This window comes from Simochromis diagramma, unplaced genomic scaffold, assembly GCF_900408965.1.
Source record: "Simochromis diagramma unplaced genomic scaffold, fSimDia1.1 OVJJ01000798.1, whole genome shotgun sequence".
Classification (NCBI taxonomy): Eukaryota; Metazoa; Chordata; class Actinopteri; order Cichliformes; family Cichlidae; genus Simochromis; species Simochromis diagramma.
The window spans coordinates 1,829,170-1,850,646 of NW_024386736.1; the positions used below are offsets into that span (position 1 = coordinate 1,829,170).

Here is a 21,477-nt window from a genome sequence, read left to right on the forward strand (position 1 = left end):
GGGCATCCCAGCCCCCGGAAGGAGCCCAGCCGGGCCACAGGCGCCCGGCCCCGCCAATCGGCCACCAGGAGTGAGCCGGTACAAACATGAGCGCCCAGCCCCAGACGACAAGGACCACCAACACACCAACGTCTGAGGGCATCAGCCACCGGCAGGGAGTGTGGTGAGGGGAGACAGGCCTCCGTACTTTAGAGGGCCTGAGATGTTCCCAGAGAAGTTGAGTCTAAGACCCAACCTGACATATAGACACAGACGAACAGGCACACGTGGACACAGACGTGCATTCCCACCCCATATGCACAACCAAATACTCGGCACTCACCCAACGTGTAGACAGACACAAATAGACACTGCACAGACAGTCGCACTCCCCAAACATACTCTATATCCCAGGTCCAGGTACCCCCGCCCTCAGAGGGGCAAGCCGCACCTAGACCCAGGAGATGTAACCCTTCTCTCTGGGGTGGAGGCAAGCGGACCACCTCCTTATCTGCAGTAGCAGGGAGGCCCCGCATCCCAGATCCCAGTCTGACGGCCAGCACCTCCTCCCAGCCCCCCAGCCCTGACGGCTAACAGAACTGGGGTGAGTGAAGACCTCAAACCTCCCTACGCCCGCTCATATGTAGTGTTGCTGTGTGCTGTTCTAAAGTGCATTTAAAACTCAGGAGAGCATGGTACTAGCTTCCTCTCAGAGAGCAGCACGGCTCTTCCCGAAAACCCTTAGTGTCTAAATGCATTTAAAATTGAGGGTAGGGCACCAGCGCCAGAGGTGGGTTGGAGTACACCGACCATCCTCTGGATGCTGTAAAACGTGCCCACCCCCAAGGCCCTATATGTATGTGTTATGTGAGAGTGTGAGTAATGTGGATGTCTAGGTTGCAGAATAAAATTGAGGCACAGGCGGCCAGAAGGGGACAGAGGGGGAGTGCCTCCCCTGCACCCTGGTGACATACCTGCACCCCAAGCCCTGCGTGTGTGGGTGGGTGTGGTAGAGTGGGAATAGGGAGGCAGCTGAGGATGGGGAGGGAAGAAAGGGAGGGGCAAGTGGCCCCTCCCTGGGGCCAGCTCCCCCGCTGACCCCAGTAGGCACCCCCACACTCTGGAACCCACCAGGGCAAGGGGGCCCAGGCCCATCCGGACCGGGGCCCGCAGCTGCAGCACTGCCCAGCCCCACAGAGTCCGGGGCAGCCCACCCGACTCCACCCCAGAGAAAACTGCACCCACCCCGTCATCCAATCAACTCCCAAACTACACAAGACAATAGACACCCAGGTTGAGTTCATTCTCCACCTCTCCTATATCTCTCCCCCCACCTGCAGAGTGAGCTCCTGTAGTGAGGAGACCACCTGCAAAGATATAACGTCTGAATAATTTCTAAACTAATCAGTCAAACTGTAAAACCTACAGTTAAGAGTCATGAATTCATGCGCTCAAAGCCGTCCAGTGGTCCGGATTGGAGTCTTTGGCAAGTCTATGCTGGACCCTGGGCCTTATGTTTGACACCCCTGCTTTAAAGCTTGTGAGTTGTGTGTGTTTGTGGCTTTTTACTCCGGCTCAGCGGAGAGGACGCTGTCATTGACTTATTCTTTTATTTAGTGATCAACTTCTAGGTTTTGTTGTATTTCATTCTATTGGTTTAATTATTATTGAAAACACTTGTTTTCTTGCCAACACTGCCTCTTTATCTCCTGTTCAAACTCAGAAATGTTTTGTTATTTCCCAAATATCCCCTGAAGTTTTATGGAAATGTAACAACTTTACTCTAATTATTTACATTACTGAATGATCTAATGTTTTTTAATTAAGAGATAAATCAATTAGAGAACAATAAATACAATGAAAAAATGTAAAATAGCATAACCACAGAATCAGAAGTTTTCACACATGCACATCATCTTTGTATGGCTCAGTTCTCATATGCTGAACATGCCACACACACACACACACACACACACACACACACACACACACACACACACACACACACACACACACACACACACACACACACACACAGAGTATGGCCTTGTCTCACTTGGAGACATTTCCTGTTTCTTCACAGTGTTATGGCTGTAAATTATGCTAGACAACACTGTAACTATAATCAGCTTTAAACACACACACACACACTCACATACATACACATAAACATGAGCGACAAACAGATTCTGATGTAAACATGAGGATTTTCTCCCATTTCATGTACTGTGAGCAGATGAATTAACATCCAAAAGAGACAACTTTGCTCCTAAATCATATCAACATATGTGAAATTACAGCATGAATTCAGAGAACAGGAGACAGTATTACTAATACCTGCATGAGCCCTCAGAACTGGTGATTCAAACCCTCTGTAGAGTGGACTGTTGCATAAATTGCAGAAGCTGTTGTTGATACGAGTTATGATAATTAGCGCCATCTGGTGGCCATGTGCCTAAATGCCAGCGAGACACATTCGGTGAAAAGAGCGATTTCGGTGATGGTTGGTGTTGGTGCTAGAGCATCTTTTTAAAGACTGTTTCACCTGTACATATAATATATAAGTGGGACATTTAGCTTGTTTTTAGTTTTTATCCTTTTTTAATGCCCTGTGCTTGTTTTATTGTAAATAAATTATGTTTACTGCTACACTTGAGTTTTGTACTCCTTGTCTACCACCCCCTTATATTTTTTAGCTGAAACAACGACTGTACAAAAGAAATAATAAAGTGTGTAATATTAAGATGAAATAGAATTTTAAAATATTACAGTTACCTTTGATACCAACAGGTATTGTCTTGGAGAAAAATGAACTACATTAGAAAATATGTGGGGTCATTTTTAAGTTTTCAAGGCTTGCTAAGATTATAGGTGCATCCTCAAAGAGTCATAAGGGATACATCAGTAAGAGCTCATACATATGCACAAAGCCAGGCCATAAACATACTCACTTCCTCTTTTATTTTGGTGACTGTTCTTCTGTGTCTTGTGTGTAGTTTAACTTCCTCCAAAGTCATCATGTTCGGTGCTTTTGGGTTTAATTCTTGTCCTCTGAGTCCAGTGTTTTGGGTCCCTCTCTTGTTTGCCACACAGCCAAAACAGGGAATAAGCTATGAAGTAAGATAATCATCCATCAACCAAGCATATCACAAAACTTCACATATGTCAATCAAACTGAAATGTCTTTTTCTGGGATGTTTGACTGATTCGGTCTCACTGACACTTCATCACAGCTGCATCTTTCTTTGTGACCTTTCCTGTGATTGTGCAGCTTTTGAAAGGTTAAAAGGCAAGGTCGACTCAGATTACTTCATCATATTTATAGTTTTCACAGTGTTCTTTGTTTGTGCCACATCTGCCAAAGACTCAAGAAGAAAAACAAGAAGTTCCTCAAATATTTTATTTGGACCCTATAGCTACCGCCCTATCTCCAAATTACTTCTACTTTCAAAAATTGTTGAGGAAGTGCTTAATGAACACTGATTTTAGCAAAAACCCCAGTGCTGCTTTGCCTGTGCTTATGAACAACATTTTTATTGAGAGTGCTGTAATCCATAATAAGTACATATAAGTAATAAGTACACAGGTGTCTCCTATTATCGTCTTACAACTTATCTTAAAGCCTCCCCAACACACACACTCCCTACTTTGAACAAATAATAACAGACACAAAACAGCTAGAAACCTGGTTTATGATCAACATCTTAGTTTTTTCACCTGAATATCTAAAGTCTGTCCAGTTTTATAAGATTGGAGGCTAAGCTGTTGTACTCAGATCAAGCTGTTTTCACTTTTGTTACTGATGAAACATTTGGTATTCCAGCCTTATTAATGAATTCATATTTTCATATGTTTCACATTTTCACCCTTCATTTTGCTGTCTGCATTCATAAAGCCTGCATGAAACAGAAACAGCAAGAATGCATGGAGAGAAGCATCTCTGTAAGAGTCCATCGTCTGTTTTTGTATTTCCTGCCATGTTATTCTTTGCTCTACTATAACTGTTAATGTGTATAAATAGAAATGCCTCTCTCTGTCAGTTTTTCTCTTCTTCGCTTTTTCAACGTGTATTTCTGCTTTTACAGTTACAGTCTTTTCTGCTTGTTTCATCTGCCAGTGCTTTTTGTGTTTTGGGTGCACATTTTTTTTACACAGCAGTCATTTCACACATGGCTGGTGTTGATGCATAATATGACACCTTTCTGATCTTTGCATGTCATACTTCTTTCATTGTTCAGCATTCACACATGTATCATGCCCTTGCTTCTCTTGCAGAGACTTCATGTTTCTTTAAAAAAAGAAATAAACAAAAAATTGAATTATTACAGGGTTGAGTAATGCTATCTGTGAGTTGTTCATTTACACTGCATTTGATTCCCCCCCCCCATTTGATACATTGAGAGAAACAGGATACTTTGTATCTGTAATCACACCAGCAGAGACAACATATTGTCAAGGAGTAAAACAGAAACAGAGGAAGGATCAGTATGTTTGATTTGGCACAGAAACATAGCTATAATTCAGTACGGAAGGATCATAAGAAAGAAATGACCATGATTTATTAATGTACAGAATTTAGATAGAGGTATTTGGCAGTTAGACTCCGATGGCCCGTGGATCCCAGCAGTGATAGGGATTAGAGCAGGACTCCCTGTGAGGGTGGAGATGAATATGGAGGCTTGAATACAGCCTGAGTGATGAGAGGCGGTGATGTGGAGAAGGTGGGTTGCACAAAGGCGTCTGCAAAGGAGAGTGACAGATGCGCAGTGAGATTTAAAGTATGTGGCATGAGTGCTACTTTGTCTGATGAAGGCTGGGAGAAAACTGATGACAACATCAGTGATGTCACCAAACAGCTTCTCACCTGGGAAAGTAGAAGTGATGTGAAGCTTAGAATTAGCCGGCAACACCTGGGAGCAGACAGATGTGAGACCTGAGATCTTCCTTATTAAACTTATGCATAAGATTCCTTATAACGGGATGGAAAGATGAGCTAAAGATGAGCTAACTCGGGGTGACCATTGGTAGAACAGACTGCACTTCAGTCTCCACTCCACTGAGAACCACAAAGATGTATCTCTACTCCAAATCTGAGCCTGATAAAGAAAAGCAAATAAAGAGACATTAAAAGGCAGTATTCCTCACTAGGTTTTAGTATAACATCAGTAGCAGCTGGTGTATCTGTAAGTAGTTTTTAATCTCTGAATAAAACACATTATAAAAATGAGCCAAAAAGAGGAAATGCTTGATAGTGAAATATGTGATCTCAAAATATTGTGGTAAAGGCAAGAAGAAAACTATAATACTGCTTCTCAGAGGAAGTTTTCATGTGGGTGAGCTTAAGATGCTTTTATCTCAAAATAACAAAAGCAACACACAGATGTTTTGTCGTGCTGTTATATGTCATATATGAATAGCTGCTGCACTAATTTGATACAAGAGGAGGAAGTGATCTGAAGGTTTTGCATGCACACATATTTGCCCTAATTTCCATGTCCATTTGGTCATAAGACTTTGTAGTTTTAAGAAGTTGACTTCTGCTTTTAAGCAATCATTCTTTAATAAGACAGCAGCTGAGGGTTTTGAAAGCTCATTAGTCAACTTTCTGATTAGACAGTGAAGTCTGCAACAGCCATGTTCTTCACAGAAGCTGAATGTTTGTTCTGGGTTTTTGTTCTCTGTCTCTCAGGTAGGAAAGATTCTGTTTTACCAGATCCCTTAATTCAATGTCCACTTATATGTATCAGTGTAAATGCTGCAATAGGTAACATTTTACAGTTGTAGATATTTGAGACATGTAAAATGAACATTTGCTGTTGTTTAGTTTATGCTAAAAGAAGGAATTTTGCTGTATTCCGTTAGATCATCTTTTCTAGTCTTCCTGTCCTTTCACAGCCACTTGTTTCTAAAAAATACACTTTATTATTACATAAGCTGCTAGTTTCTCAGAATTATGTACTAAACGTGGCCTTGCTTCAGTGCCATGAATCACTGGGTTTTTAACCCATACTAACTCACTCCCGGCTTGGCTTACATAGCTCCGTAAATGACTATTCTTGAACAACTACAGCGCCTAATCAGGATATTTAAGAAAGTAAAAGTGAGATTTTCACATTTGTTGGTAACTATTAGTGTGCAGAATTATTATGCAACTAAATGAAAAATGAATATTTCCCCATTTCCTTTGTTTATTTTCACCCAATGAAGTGAGAATGACAAAACAAACAACTTTAAAACTTTAAATGTATAAATAAATGTTTCTGACATAAAAAAAAAAGTCATTGACTGAAACACTGAATTTACTTTCAAGTTGAAGATTGTTGGTTATTTGATTTCTCAATGATCAAATGTTTTCTGCAGCAGCACCCGGAACCTCCCAGACAATGTTCGGAGAGGGTTTTGGTCAGAAGAAGAAGTACTATAATTTTCCAGTTAATATGAAATCAATGGAAAATAACACGTTTGATTCTTCTCAAATCTTTGGTGGTCCTTTTTTTAATACATTTCTTGACCCTGTGACTTTTTGCAACAAAACATTTGATGGTTCTCTGAAAACGTTGCAATATATTAGCAATTTTCAGAGTGCTGCATGGAAAAATGCATGAAACTTATATTGTCAGAATAACATATGAATGTTATAGAAATTGAGTAAATCTGCACAGATGCTTGTTAATCAAATGTTCTGTTAAAGGTGTTCAGGGACAAACAAACAGCATCTGTGCCTTGAAAGGTTCATCAGTGAATCTGTCCTGCTCACATCAACATCCAACATCAAGCATGAACTGGTACAGTGTACACAGGGGGGGCTTCAAGATTGAGACCTCTGCAGATGGAAAGTACAGCATGTCAGCAGATAGTAACTTGACTCTGACAGTCAACAATCTAGCAGAGAATGATGCAAACATTTACTGCTGCAGAGAACCTGCTGACAAATCAGACTGTGGCCAAAGGGGAATTTCTCTCAGTGTTGCAGGTACAGTGGTTTTATCAAACACGTTAAGAACTCATTTATGAATAATCAATGTATTGATATTATTTCGATTAATGATCCTCTCAGAGCTGCAGGTAAAGGTGATTCCTGCCACAGAGGGACAGACAGTAACACTGATGTGCAGCAGCAGCTGTCCTCTGACTGAAAAGCCTGCAGCCTACATCTGGTACAAGAACAGAGAGTTTCTCTATGAGGACTGGTCTCCCTGGTACCAAGAGCTGCTCAGCAGTGAGGAAGCAGTCACATACTCCTGTGCTGTCAAAGGCTACGAGGACCTCAGAGCCCCTGAAGTCTCTGTGGGTGAGTCATGATGTTCAGTCAAATGATTCTCAGTAAACATACTCAGTACTCTAATATTTAATTTCATCTAGATTTCATCACACCAACATGCTTCAGTGTGACTTATGCTAAAACGGAAATGTGTCGTCATGAGCAGGCGTCAGAACAGGAGCCTTATTCCATCACATTTCCCAGAGGTGAACACACAAACACATCTTCTTACTGATCTCTGAAGTACACTGTTTGTATATTCACTTTTTTAAAATGATTTAATTAACTGAATCACATATGTATTTAATCACATTAAACTATGTTTGAAGACATATATAATGGAAATGGGTGCAAGATATAAAATTAAACAAAGCAAAGAGAGGCTTTTCCTTAGGAGAAGACAGAGCATGTACACAAAACTATGGTAATTGAGAAAAATAGTAAAGAAATAGCAGGGTATAAAATATGCATATTAATAATGTAGTGACTGATGAAACTATTCCCCATTTTTTTAGAGGTACATATCGTGAGGACTAGTGGGAACACACTGACCTGTAGCACCTCATGTCCTCTGACTGACCCTCAAACTGTCTATGTGTGGTATGAAAATGGAAAACTTTATAGGGAAAATATAAGAAGCATTTCAACTCCAAGTTCTTTGAAAAACAACTTTTACTGTGCAATTAAATGTCACGAGCATCTTCAATCTGATGACGTCTGTGAGTATCAAAGAAAACTGTTAGTTCTGTTAATTAATAACAAGCTGTTATCTCAACATGCAGACACCAAAGTCAACTTTAAATCGTCCATCTATATTTCAGGTGTTCAGGATAAAAACTGCTGGACAGTGAATTATGTCAGCAGGAGAATCTGTGCTCTGGAAGGATCTTCAGTGAACATTATCAGTAAATACTCACATCCTGATAACATGAAGCCAGAGTTTAAATTATGGATTAAAAAATGGAGAACAGGTGATAAGGAACTTGAAAAACCGATTGAGCCTTCAGGTCGTGTGGAGTATCAGGACAACATGAAGAACCAACACACCCTGACCATCAAAAACCTGATGAAGAATGACTCAGGAGAATACACCTTCATCCTGAGACGAAATGATAAAGAACTGAAACTGCCTGGAGTCTTTTTGATTGTCACAGGTAAAGTCTCCTAACAAGATTAAGATGTTTTATTCCCAGAAAGTTGACTCTGTTCATCTGGACGTAACATTTTTAGTGGGAGAAACATCTGAAGAAGTCACTCATCCAAGTCAATCTTCCAGAGATTGATGAGTGATTAAATGTTTCTCCCTCTGAAAATGCTACGTCCAGATGAACAGAGTCAACTTTCTGGCACTAATGTAAAAGTGTTATCAGCAAAATTTCACTGATCATCACATTTTAGCTGGTCTAAGAATAAGTGCTTCTTGTAAAACTGTTGACGGTCCTTTGCTTTCCACATTGACCTGTATCACATTACCCATCAAAATGCTATCCTATATTTTAAAAAAAAGGTAATTGGGAATTTTTTATGAGATTTATAGTTTTTAATTATTTAGTAATGTTCCTCTTTCAGAGCTGAGAGTGAAGATGAGTCCTTCTGCAGTGGTGACAGAGGGTCAGAGAGTCACACTGACCTGCAGTACCAGCTGTCCTCTGACTGACAACACAAACTACATTTGGTACTTCAACAGTCGACCTCTGAACATGACAGAGACCCACAACAAACATCTGATTCTAGACCCAGGCAGCAGGGAGAATATAAGAAATTATTCCTGTGGTGTTAAAACTAACAAGGATAACACCACAGCTCAATGGCTACCAGCAGCTGCAGGATGTTTTGCAGCTCTCCTGTTAATAATAATAATACTTCTCACTGTGTTCTGCTGCCAGAGGTGAGCATCACTGTGTTCTCGTTTAGATCAATCATGTTCAAACTCTGATTTGAAATCTGTTATTCATTCATATCCTTTCGTGTTTGACACTCAGAAAAAAGACGGCTTCCAGTCATTCTCCAAACAGTGAAATATCAGACAACAAACAGAAGGTACATGACAGGTTTATCTCACTAACATTATACCCTCTCGTATGCAATGAAATGTAAACTTATGTTATTTGGTTTCCTCAGGTCAGCATTAATCCCATATATGCAAACAACCCAGCTCAGCACAGCAGGATGCCTGACACCATGAACCACGAAGCTCATCTCTATGACAATGAAGTTGATCTCTATTCCAATGGCACTAGTCTCTACTGTAACCTCTAATATTGAGGTTAACAATCACACTGTATAGTGGAAATATACAGTAAAATCACAGTAGAAATGAGTAAAAAAATGAATGGGGTTTTCAATTTAACGATAGCCTACGATATTACGTGTTGCAAAAAACCTGGAAAGTGCATCACAGCATAACAATGCTATTGTTAACTTTGTCAGACACGCTAGCTGTACTACTTTGTGAGCTTTGTGTTGCTTTGTGAATTTATAACATTATCTGGAAAATGACTGTAAAACTGAACTTTAAAGTCATCATGTATGCAGGTTTCTTTTTTAAAATAGACAAAATAAACAAAGTAGCTCAAGTAGCTAAATTCTTTTGCACAACTATTGTGAAGATTTATCAGAATAATCACTTGGATTGTTTCTTCACCTTTTTGCTGTCAGAAGGTGGAGGGTTTATTCAATCAATTCAAAGGTGCTACAGTGTGACTTATGCTTATAGAATCATGCGTTCTTACAAACAAGCATCAGTGGATAAGCCGTCCTCCATCACATATCCCACAGGGAAAGTTTTCACAAACAGACTGTAAAACCATTTGTTTGTATTTATTGAAACTTATATTTTGGTCAATCATATAAGTTCTTTCAATGTTTCATGAGTAACACGAAGTGTATTCATCTCGTATCAAAAGAGGTTCACATTCAAAGAGCTTCTTCAACATTGTGATTTGTAGCACCAGCTGTAACCTGACTGACAATCAAACTGCATACATGTGGTATCACACAAACTAAACTATTTTGAGATACTCAATACTCAAGAAAAGTTTTTAAGTGTCAACAATATATTGGTTCCACTGTTTCCTGTTGATCTTAGCATTTAGAGTATTGAAACACATTTTAGAATTTTACTGGTTTTTGTCTTTTGCCCACAACTGAGACTGTTCGTCAGACCTAGAATCTGTGTATGTGACACTTGCAGTAACTAGCAGACACTTCTTGTGTCTTCGAAATGTTATGGCTGGGCACTAAACAAGCCAAAACTGTAACCTGTTACACACACAAACACACACAGACACACACTTGGGCAAGAAATATATTCAGATGTTTTTTGTTGCGTTTTAACCATTTCATGAACTGAGCTCAGATGAATTATCATCCAGAAGAGACAACTGCAATCTTTGTAAAAAAAAAACGTGTAAAACATATTTACAAAGTGAAACAGAGTAACAGGATACAATATTACCACTACCTGCATGAACCTCAGAGCAGGTGATTAAATCATCCCTCAACAGTAGAGACTGTTACATTGAAAGCACAAGCAGTTGTTGAAATGATGAGTTATGATAATGGCTCCATCTCGTGGCCATGTTTTTATAGTTTTTCAGTTAGTATTTTACAATTTTTCAAATGTAAAATACTAACTTGTTCAGACAGCTATAGTTTATAAATGCATAAAGTATTTAAAGAGGAAGGAAGTTTGGGTTCAGTTTGAAACCTGCATGATGTGTAAAACCAATGAACACGAACCAAATGCCATTTTATCATAATCTGACATGCTGGCCAGGAATTTGACATACCAGTGTATGCCCTGTCTGCTTTGTCTCTATTTGACAAATGAATTGCACTCCAAAAGGCCTGCTAAGGTTCTAGGCGCACCCTAAAAGAGTCATAAGGAATACATCAATCAATCAATTAATGTTTATTTCTATAGCACATTTAAAAAGGACCTGTGTCCATCAAAGTGCTTCACAAAAGTGCCACAATGCAGGTTACAACAAAAGACAACGAAAACAGTTATAGTTACAGCAACAGTTACAGTTATGTAGCACAAATGCAGACCAGGTGGAAGTCTGAACTAACTTGCTTCAAAGGCTAGATTAAGCACGTGAGTTTTTAAGCGCAATTTAAACGATTGTATGGACGTCAGTCAGAGCACATATTCACAAAGTCAGGCCACATAAAAATCAATGAACTAATCTGGCTAAACATGGTCCCTGGGTCTTGGTTTAGGAGTTTTGGGATGTTTTTCTAGTTTTGTATTTTTGATTATCTTTGTTTCATGATTCTATATTCTGCATATATTATATTTACATTTGTCTTGTTTCTTAGTTTTATGGGTGTTGCATCAGGGTTTTCTTGGAGAGTGTTAAGGGTTTCTGGTTTTGTGCTTTCTTGGAGCAGCATATTCTGGTGTATTTCTTTATATTTGTATTTTCAGGTTTTAATTCTCTTGTTTATTTCTGTTCTTGGTTTTAGTCTGGTTTGTGTTATTCCTTGAATCCCCATTCCTCCCTCCTCCGTGGTTCTGTGTCTGGCTTAGTCCATAACTACCACCCCATCGCTAAGTTACTTTTACTTTTACTTAATGAGCAGCTGTTTAAGATAATGAAAGGCAAACATTTATTATATAAACATCTGATTTTGGGTAAAAAACAAAACAAAAAACAAAACAATGCTCCTTTGCCTGTCCTTATGAAAAACATTTTAATTGAGAGTATCTATAATAAGACATACATACGTAAGTACACAGGTGTCTGCTATTATCATCTTACAACTTAACTTAACACCCCCCAAACACACACACTCCCTACTTTGAACAAATAATGACATACACAAAACAATCTGATTGAAACCTGGGCATTATTTATGATCAACATCTCAGCTTTAAGGAAAATATCCAAAGTCTGTCCAGTTTTATAAGATTGGAGGCTAAGCTGTTGTACTCAGATCAAACTGTTTTCACTTTTGTGACTGATAAAATTTGTGGTATTCCAGCCTTACTAATGAATTCATATTTTCATATGTTTCACATTCGCATTTTGCTGTCTGCATTCATAAAGCCTGCATGAAACAGAAACAGCAAGAATGCATGAACCAAAGCATCTCTGTAAGAGTGCATCGTCTGTTTTTCTGTTTCCTGCCATGCTATTCTTTGCTTTACTGTAACTGTTTCTAATGTGTATAAATACAAATGCCTCTCTCTGTCAGTTTTTCTCTTCTTTGATTGTTCATCATGTATTTCTGCTTTTACAGTTTTAAATTTCTGGTGTTCCTTTCTGTTAAATTATCTGTGGTTAGACTGTCTTTTCTGTTTGTTTCATCTGCCAGTCCGCTTTGGGTGCACTTTTTGTAAACAGCAGGACTTTCACACATGGCTGATGCTGATGCATAAGATAACATTTTTCTCATCTTTGCATGCCACACTTCTTCCATTGTGCAGCATTCACACATGCACCATGGCCTTGATTAGCTTGCAGAGACTTCCTGTGTTTTTGAAAGAATGAGTTATTGCACGAGTTGTTAGATGTTAGGCATTCAATACACTGCATAGGACATTTTTTTGAATTTTCCCCATTTGATACATTTAGAAAAGCAGGGCATTTTGTTGTATCTGTAAACACATCCAACAGAGACATCATTTTGTCAAGTTGTAAAAACGTACATTACTGCATTAAAATGACAAGTTGAATCACTGGAAATCAGATGAATTGTTTTCATGGTGTCCCATGATACACTTTTTTCTTCACTCACCTCTTCTCACTTCCTAAGAGTTGATACACCAGGCTGCATTTAATCATTAATCTCTGGTTCTCTTCTGTAGTGTGGCTTCTGTCCTGTCCCACTGCCCCCACCCCTAACTGGTCACAGCATATGGCTCCACCCTCCCTGAGCCTGGTTCTGCTGGAGGTTTCTTCCTGTTTTTCCTTCCCACTGTTGCCATGTGCTTGCTCTTACACTATAAAGCACCTTGAGGCACATTTAGTTGTGATTTGTTGCTATATCAATAAAACTGAACTGAATTAGTGAACTATTAAGTTGGTTTTGATAACGTGTGATAACTGAAGGTGCTGAGGAAATAAAACTGCTACATCTGCACTAAGATTTGTAACAAGATTTAGAAAGTACCGTCCTCTCTTACTCATGCCCCATTCAACTTCATTATCTAATAAGCCATTTCCTGTAGAAGGAGCACAGCAATGTCTTTTTCTGTACTGAGCTCATGTAACATTGCTCACCTTTCTCTATCCCTGTATCGCATTTAAAGTTTCTATTCTCCTATACTCTCCTTATCTTTAAAACACAATATATGAATATGTCTCCATCAGGGATTGTCTGTGATTTCTAAAGACTGTCTTTCAATGGGTTCACGGAAAAAGTAATTGGTCTTCTGTAAGTAATATGCCCGCTGATCATCATTCTTTGAGAACTGAGAACTGTAACAACGAAACACCCTCGAACATTTCTTCTTCTTTTTCAACATTTACAGCATTCAAATAACCTGAAATCTTGCTTTGATTTACAGCTTCAGTTTTCATTCACCTTGCCTGTCCACTGCTTTGATTTGCCTCCACTTCTCTTTCCCTTTTGCCACAGCTTCTGCATTTCACTTCGTCATCCTCCTGCACTGTTTACAAGTCCATTTTCACACCACCATGCAGAGCTGTTTGCTGGTTGCTATCTACAGCACTATCTGTGACTAGCTGTTCATTTGCGTCACGACCTGCAGATCATTGCTTACTGTAACCACTGTCACCAGCCTTCTACTGCTTCCTTGAACCACTGGCCTGAGCCTGCAACTCACTTGTTCCATTGTCCACTGTTATTTAGGCAGGCAGTATGAGCACTGCTGTCAAAGCACAACATGTGTAACTGAGCTGGGACAATAATAGTACACAAATCATTGCCATATTTAATTCTTTTAGACACTGAAATGTCTTTCATGTATAAATATCTGTCTTTAAAGAGACTGAACGTGTTGGAGTCTGATGTCTTTGCAACCAAGATGATCTGTTCATCTGGAATTAAGGAGGTGGGCAACAGATCCACACTGAGGATACAAACAACGGAGAGACAGCTGCCAACAAGTAATTCAATACCACACCTCTCTCAACCAAAACCTGAACATCTTCGTCTCAAAGAAAAACAACAGCCCTGTAGACTTCTCTTACCCTCTCAAGAAAGCAATTCTGAAAAGAGAAGCAGTGCAAACATCCACTCATTCAGTAGCTACACACACCCTCAGAGAGGAAGTTGTTTCCATCCTGGTTTTGGAACAGCAGGCTCTACTCCAACTTTCTGCTCAATAAAGTTTGTCACCATATATTTCCTCTGTAGTTGATAATAATAATAATAATAATGGATTGGATTTATATAGCGCTTTTCAAGGCACCCAAAGCGCTTTACAATACCACTATTCATTCACTCTCACACACTGGTGGAGGCAAGCTACAGTTGTAGCCACAGCTGCCCTGGGGCAGACTGACAGAAGCGAGGCTGCCATATCGCGCCATCGGCCCCTCTGGCCAACACCAGTAGGCAAGTAGGGTAAAGTGTCTTGCCCAGGGACACAACGACCAGGACAGAGAGCCCAGGGATCGAACCGGCAACCTTCCGGTTACAGATGCGATTCCCAACCCCCTGAGCCACGGCAGTAAACGCACTAATTCCAAATGTTGTAGGCCTACTAAAAGACAAAAACCTGTTGTTTCATAAAGTTTTCGTGTGTGTGAGCTTGAGATGCTTTTGAATTGAACATTAAAAGTTCAAAGTGTCTGTGTCTGTGGGTTTTCTTCTTAGTTTTATCTGGACCACAAAATGACAACCAAACCACATGTACCTGTTCTCACTCTGACAACATGGAAACATTAAAAAACAAACAGACAAAAAAAACCATTTCACAGTGTTTCACAGCTGGTACACTATGACACTTTGGTTGAGGTTTCGTCTTTCCACAAGAGGAAGTGATCTGAAGGTGTTGCATGCAAGCACATTTGCCCTAATTTCGTTGTCCATTCTGTCATCAGACTTCGCAGTTTTAAGAAGATGACTTCTGGTTTTAAGCATTCACTCTCTAATATAATAGCAGCTGAGATTTTTGGAAGCTTATAAATCCACTTTCTGATAAGACAGCACAGTCTGCAACAGACATGTTCTTCACAGAAGCTGAATGTTTGTTCTGGGTTTTTGTTCTCTGTCTCTCAGGTAGGAAAGATTCTGTTTTCCCAGATCCCTTAATTCATTGTCCACTTTGTATGTATCAGTGTAAATGCTGCATTAATGCATAGGTAACAGTTTATGGTTGTAGATATTTGAGGTTGTTTTTTACTGTTTATTTTAAGCCATAATAACGATTTTTTTTTTTTTACTCTATAAGGTCAGTCCTCCTGTCCTTTCACAGTCACCACAGAAAAAATAGCCTGTTTTTGTATTCGTTACAGCTGGTTTATCAGATTGTTTACCTTTCCATTCTATCAAATACTGCAGTTTTATGAAAGCTGCTAGTTTCTAAAAATTGATGTACTAAATGTTCCTTTGCATCAGTGCTTTGAAGTACTGGGTTTAGGCCATAGTGAGATAAGTCTCTCATTCCAAGCTTGTGTCAAATTCATATCAGTAAATGATCACTCTGTGTTACAATTAAAAACATATGATCAGCACATTTTAAAATGTGCTGGAGAACTACTGTAACCCAAACTGTGGTCTTCTACCAGTGGCAACCATGTAGAAGCTTAAAACTGTGAGAAAAAGAGAAAATAAAAAGCAAGAACTGTTACGTTCCATTGTGGCATTAGAGCTGTCAACGTTAACACATTGATATGTCATTGCAATATCATAATGACATATTAATGTGTTAACGTTGACAGCCCCTAACACACACACATACACACACCCACACACACACACACACACACACACACATACATATATATATATATATATATATATATATATATATATATATATATATACATATATATATGCCCCATGTGTGGAGCTGCACAGCGACAACATGTTAGCGCGGTTAACCCGTTAACGCGTTATATGTACAGAGACATTTCAGGGATTTAGAGCCATTCTGTCCAAACTTTTGACTGGTATATATGGTGTTGCATGCACTCTGTCTACACATTTGCCTTTATCTCTCTGTCCATTCTCTAATTGGCATCTCTCTTTTAAGCAGGACACTTCTGAATTTCACCTCCTTTATTTTACCCAAACAGCATCTGGAGTATTTAGAAGATCAAACAATCAAACATTCTGACTAAAAGCTGAAATTTAAAGCAGTTGTGTTTTTCAGAAGCCAGATGTTTGTTTTGGATCTTTGTTCTCCATCTCTCAGGGAGGATATATTTTTGTTCAATTTAAGACTGCAAAACATTTCAGGTGTAGCCAGACTGTGCAAAGTCACAAAAAGATTAGATAAAACAGGATAATAGCTTTTAGTTGAAGGGACTTTCACTAATTCTATCTTGATGAGGTCATTAAAGTACAAGTTAATCATTTGCATTATCACTGTACAACTGCCATGACTTGTTGGTATAGAGATCAATGTTATAGAAATTGAGTAAATCTGCACAGATGCTTGTTAATCAGATGTTCTGTTAAAGGTGTTCAGGGACAAACAAACAGCATCTGTGCCTTGAAAGGTTCATCAGTGAATCTGTCCTGCTCACATCAACATCCAACATCAAGCATGAACTGGTACAGTGTACACAGGGGGGGCTTCAAGATTGAGACCTCTGCAGATGGAAAGTACAGCATGTCAGCAGATAGTAACTTGACTCTGACAGTCAACAATCTAGCAGAGAATGATGCAAACATTTACTGCTGCAGAGAACCTGCTGACAAATCAGACTGTGGCCAAAGGGGAATTTCTCTCAGTGTTGCAGGTACAGTGGTTTTATCAAACACGTTAAGAACTCATTTATGAATAATCAGTGTATTGATAATTTTTCTATTAACAATCTTCTCAGAGCTGCAGGTAAAGGTGATTCCTGCCACAGAGGGACAGACAGTAACACTGATGTGCAGCAGCAGCTGTCCTCTGACTGAAAAGCCTGCAGCCTACATCTGGTACAAGAACAGAGAGTTTCTCTATGAGGACTGGTCTCCCTGGTACCAAGAGCTGCTCAGCAGTGAGGAAGCAGCCACATACTCCTGTGCTGTCAAAGGCTACGAGGATCTCAGAACCCCTGAAGTCTCTGTGGGTGAGTCATGATGTTCAGTGTGTTACAAAATAAACTACTCTAAATAAACTAAGTCAAATAATTCTGAGTAAACATACTCAATACTCTAATATTTTTTTCATCCAGATTCCATCACATCAACATGCTTCAATGTGACGTACACTAAAAGCGAAATGTGTCCTTATCAGCAGGGATCAGAACATGAGCCTTGTTCCATCACATTTCCCAGAGGTGAACACAAACACGTCTTCTTACTGATCTCTGAAATGCACTGTTTCTATATTCACTTTTTTAACCCCTCAGCTGTAAAAAGGCTGAAGGGTTAAAAGATGTTATTGGCAGTTGGCATGGACACAGAGATTTGTGAATGCGAGAATGAGTAGGATTTCCAAATTGCTACAAAAGGCACATGTACTAAAAATCTTTGATGATTTTGAATCTCCTTGACACTGACCTCGAGGTCAAGGTCAAAGTTCTAGTTTTCTGAAAATTTTGTGATTGCAATAATTCAGGAATGGATTCAAGTAGGATTTTCACATTAACAGCATAGGTACATCTACTAAGAAGCTGAGGGGTAGCACTGGCTGCCACCAGTACTTTTTTTAAATGAAACAATTTGATGTTCCAGGTCACACGTGAATTACATTACGCTTTGGGTGAAAAAAGTAGAATGCCAAGATTATTATTGAAGTGTGTGGATGCAGTCAATGAAAATGTGTTAAACTGAAAACATCCCTGATGAGGAAAAGACAGAATGAGTACACAGACTCCTCTCTTATAATGAAAAGAGAAGTGAGTTCAAGTACTGTTGTTCTTTGAACTCACCTCTACAAATCTGCTCCCATACACAAAACCATGTAACTGACATACATACGCGTATAAATATGCATAATAACATAGTGACTGACGAAACTGTATTTATCATCTCTTCAGTGGTACATGTTGTAAAGACACCTGGGAACACACTGACCTGTAGCACCTCATGTCCTCTGATCGACCCTCAAACTGTCTATGTGTGGTATGAAAATGGAAAACTTTATAGGGAAAATATAAGAAGCATTTCAACTCCAAGTTCTTTGAAAAACAGCTTTTACTGTGCAATTAAAGGTCATGAGCATCTTCAATCTGATGACGTCTGTGAGTATCAAAGAAAACTGTTAGTTCTGTTAATTAATAACAAGCTGTTATCTCAACATGCAGACACCAAAGTCAACTTTAAATTGTCCATCTATATTTCAGGTGTTCAGGATAAAAACTGCTGGACAGTGAATTATGTCAGCAGGAGAATCTGTGCTCTGGAAGGATCTTCAGTGAACATTATCAGTAAATACTCACATCCTGATAACATGAAACCAGAGTTTAAATTATGGATTAAAAAATGGAGAACAGGTGATAAGGAACTTGAAAAACCGACTGAGCCTTCAGGCCGTGTGGAGTATCAGGACAACATGAAGAACCAACACACCCTGACCATCAAAAACCTGATGAAGAATGACTCAGGAGAATACACCTTCATCCTGAGACGAAATGATAAAGAACTGAAACTGCCTGGAGTCTTTTTGATTGTCACAGGTAAAGTCTCCTAACAAGATGATCTAAGATGTTTCATTCATGTAAGAGCCTCAATGTTTTACACTAAAAAGCCTAAAAAGCCTCATGTAAACCTGAGCAAACAATACTGAATGTAAAAGTGTTATCAGCAAAATTTCACTGATCATCACATTTTAGCTGGTCTAAGAATAAGTGCTTCTTGTAAAACTGTTGACGGTCCTTTGCTTTCCACATTGACCTGTATCACATTACCCATCAAAATGCTATCCTATATTAAAAAAAAGGTAATTGGGAAATTTTTTATGAGATTTATAGTTTTTAATTATTTAGTAATGTTCCTCTTTCAGAGCTGAGAGTGAAGATGAGTCCTTCTGCAGTGGTGACAGAGGGTCAGAGAGTCACACTGACCTGCAGTACCAGCTGTCCTCTGACTGACAACACAAACTACATTTGGAACTTCAACAGTCGACATCTGAACATGACAGAGACCCACAACAAACATCTGATCCTAGACCCAGGCAGCAGGGAGAATATAAGAAATTATTCCTGTGGTGTTAAAACTAACAAGGATAACACCACAGCTCAATGGCTACCAGCAGCTGCAGGAGGTTTTGCAGCTCTCCTGTTAATAATAATAATACTTCTCGCTGTGTTCTGCTGCCGGAGGTGAGCTTCACTGTGTTCTCTTTAAGATCAGTCATGTTCAAACTCTGATTTGAAATCTGTTATTCAGTCATATCCTTTCATGTTTGACACTCAGAAAAAAGACGGCTTCCAGTCATTCTCCAAAGAGTGAAATATCAGACAACAAACAGCAGGTACACAACACAGTGCATCCACAATCCTGTTTTTCTTTTACTTGATCATTTATCCTTTGTGTGGATAGATTTTTTTGTCTTGTTTATCTCACCAATGTCTTAACCTTCCATATGGTGTAAAATGTGTACCATATGGGAGGTTATGTTTTTGGTCTCCTCAGGTTAACCATAATCCCATATATGAAAACTTCTCAGCTCACTACAGCAGAATGCCTGTCAATACACACCAACCAGCTCATCTCTATTCCAATGAAGGAGAACTTGACTCCAATCAAGGTGACCTCTACTGCAATGAAGGCAAAGTCAATCCCAATCAAGCTGAACTCTATTCCAATACAGCTGATCTATACTCTAACATCCAATACTGAGTCACTGCCTTTTAAACAGAAAAAAAACTCAAAAAAAGCACCACAGCTGTTGTGTACAGAGTGTAAAACAACCACACTCTAAAATGGCACGTAGAATACAGTAGAAATGAGTAGAAAAGTAGAAATGAGTAGAAAAGTAGAAATGCTTGTGGGTTTCAATTTAAAGATGTTTGATCATGAAATGCATGTGTTGTGTACAAAGTATAAGACAATGTAAAAATGTTATTGCTAACTTTGTATAACATGCAAACTTGTGAGCTTTGTGTTGTTGCTTTCTGCGTGGTTTAGAGCTTTCAAACTGAACAGTTAAAACTTAAAGTCATCATTTCTTTTTTTCCCTGAACCATACATGAACTGACAACGGCTTAACATAAATCAATAACCTTTATGAGTATTAATAAATATAAAAAAATGCGCTGTAGTAGTTTAATTCTTTCAGCTACGACTAGTGTGAAGATTTATCTGAATAATCATTTGTCTCTTACTTCTTCAGGTTTTTCTGTAAAGTTTTTGAATGTTTGATGTTTGAATGACCCATTTTCCCTTCTATTATTATCTCTTAAAGGAACTATTTGTTATCAGAATGTTCAAAAACATCACACAGTTAGGTGACAGTGTTGATACAGCCCGTGACTTAGGATGTAATTATTATGTAAAAATACTTATTGGTAGGTGCGATGGAATAAATGAGTAATAATTCAAGATCTCTTAGGAGAGAAGAAAAGTGTCCTGATATACTGAGTAAAGTAAAACGTTTAGAGAACAGGATTACACATAAATTGTATATTTAAGTTGATAACTTTGGGTCATTTTTAGGAGAAATGTTTTTCACGACTTTCATTGAAAATACACATTTATTTTTACTGAAAAATGCCAAGGTTATATAAGCAATGATGTTATTTCTAATATTAATTAATTACATGTTATTAACCTAAACATTTGGAATTTTTGTCATATGAACATCCACCATTATAATGTGGAACGTGGGAGGAACAAGAACCCATGCAAACATGGAAAGAACATGCAAACTCCACAGAAAGGCTCCGGTCAGGTGGTGGAATTGAACTCCGGACTTTCTTGCTGTGAAGCAACAGTGCTAACCACTGTGAAAACCTGCCATATAACATTTCATGTTATCTTCTGTTGTACAGACTTGATAACAGGTAGGCAGACAACAACAGAAAATGTTACCAATACCAGCAGGATAACTCAGCAAACATTTTTTTTTTTTTTTTTTTTTTTTTTTTTTTTTGCCTGTCCCGTTTGGCTCTTTTGCCATCAGAATTGTTGTCTAAAGGCAAAGAAAGATGCCCAACGGA

General features: G+C 38.9%; 2 protein-coding genes and 1 long non-coding RNA gene across 3 annotated transcripts; 2 read left to right on the top strand and 1 right to left on the bottom strand.

Annotated features, from left to right (window-relative positions):
* Positions 1 to 3,492: 3,492 nt before the first annotated feature.
* On the bottom strand, positions 3,493 to 5,637 carry LOC120714987. The gene is made up of 2 exons (XR_005691535.1): positions 4,844 to 5,637; positions 3,493 to 4,719 (listed from the first exon to the last, which is right to left on the bottom strand). It is a non-coding gene; the product is annotated as an uncharacterized LOC120714987 (long non-coding RNA).
* LOC120714937 lies at positions 5,567 to 9,749 on the top strand. Its single transcript, XM_040001610.1, has 9 exons — positions 5,567 to 5,668; positions 6,671 to 6,952; positions 7,037 to 7,270; positions 7,342 to 7,446; positions 7,756 to 7,959; positions 8,062 to 8,394; positions 8,810 to 9,128; positions 9,223 to 9,280; positions 9,362 to 9,749. The coding sequence occupies exons 1-9, from the start codon at positions 5,614 to 5,616 to the stop codon at positions 9,497 to 9,499; spliced, it is 1,728 nt and encodes a 575-aa protein (XP_039857544.1). The 5' UTR covers positions 5,567 to 5,613; the 3' UTR covers positions 9,500 to 9,749.
* A 5,454-nt stretch (positions 9,750 to 15,203) lies between these two features.
* Positions 15,204 to 21,036, top strand: LOC120714871. Its single transcript, XM_040001475.1, has 9 exons — positions 15,204 to 15,436; positions 16,843 to 17,124; positions 17,209 to 17,442; positions 17,548 to 17,652; positions 18,355 to 18,558; positions 18,661 to 18,993; positions 19,320 to 19,638; positions 19,733 to 19,790; positions 19,952 to 21,036. The coding sequence occupies exons 1-9, from the start codon at positions 15,382 to 15,384 to the stop codon at positions 20,156 to 20,158; spliced, it is 1,797 nt and encodes a 598-aa protein (XP_039857409.1). The 5' UTR covers positions 15,204 to 15,381; the 3' UTR covers positions 20,159 to 21,036.
* The last annotated feature ends 441 nt before the right edge of the window (positions 21,037 to 21,477 follow it).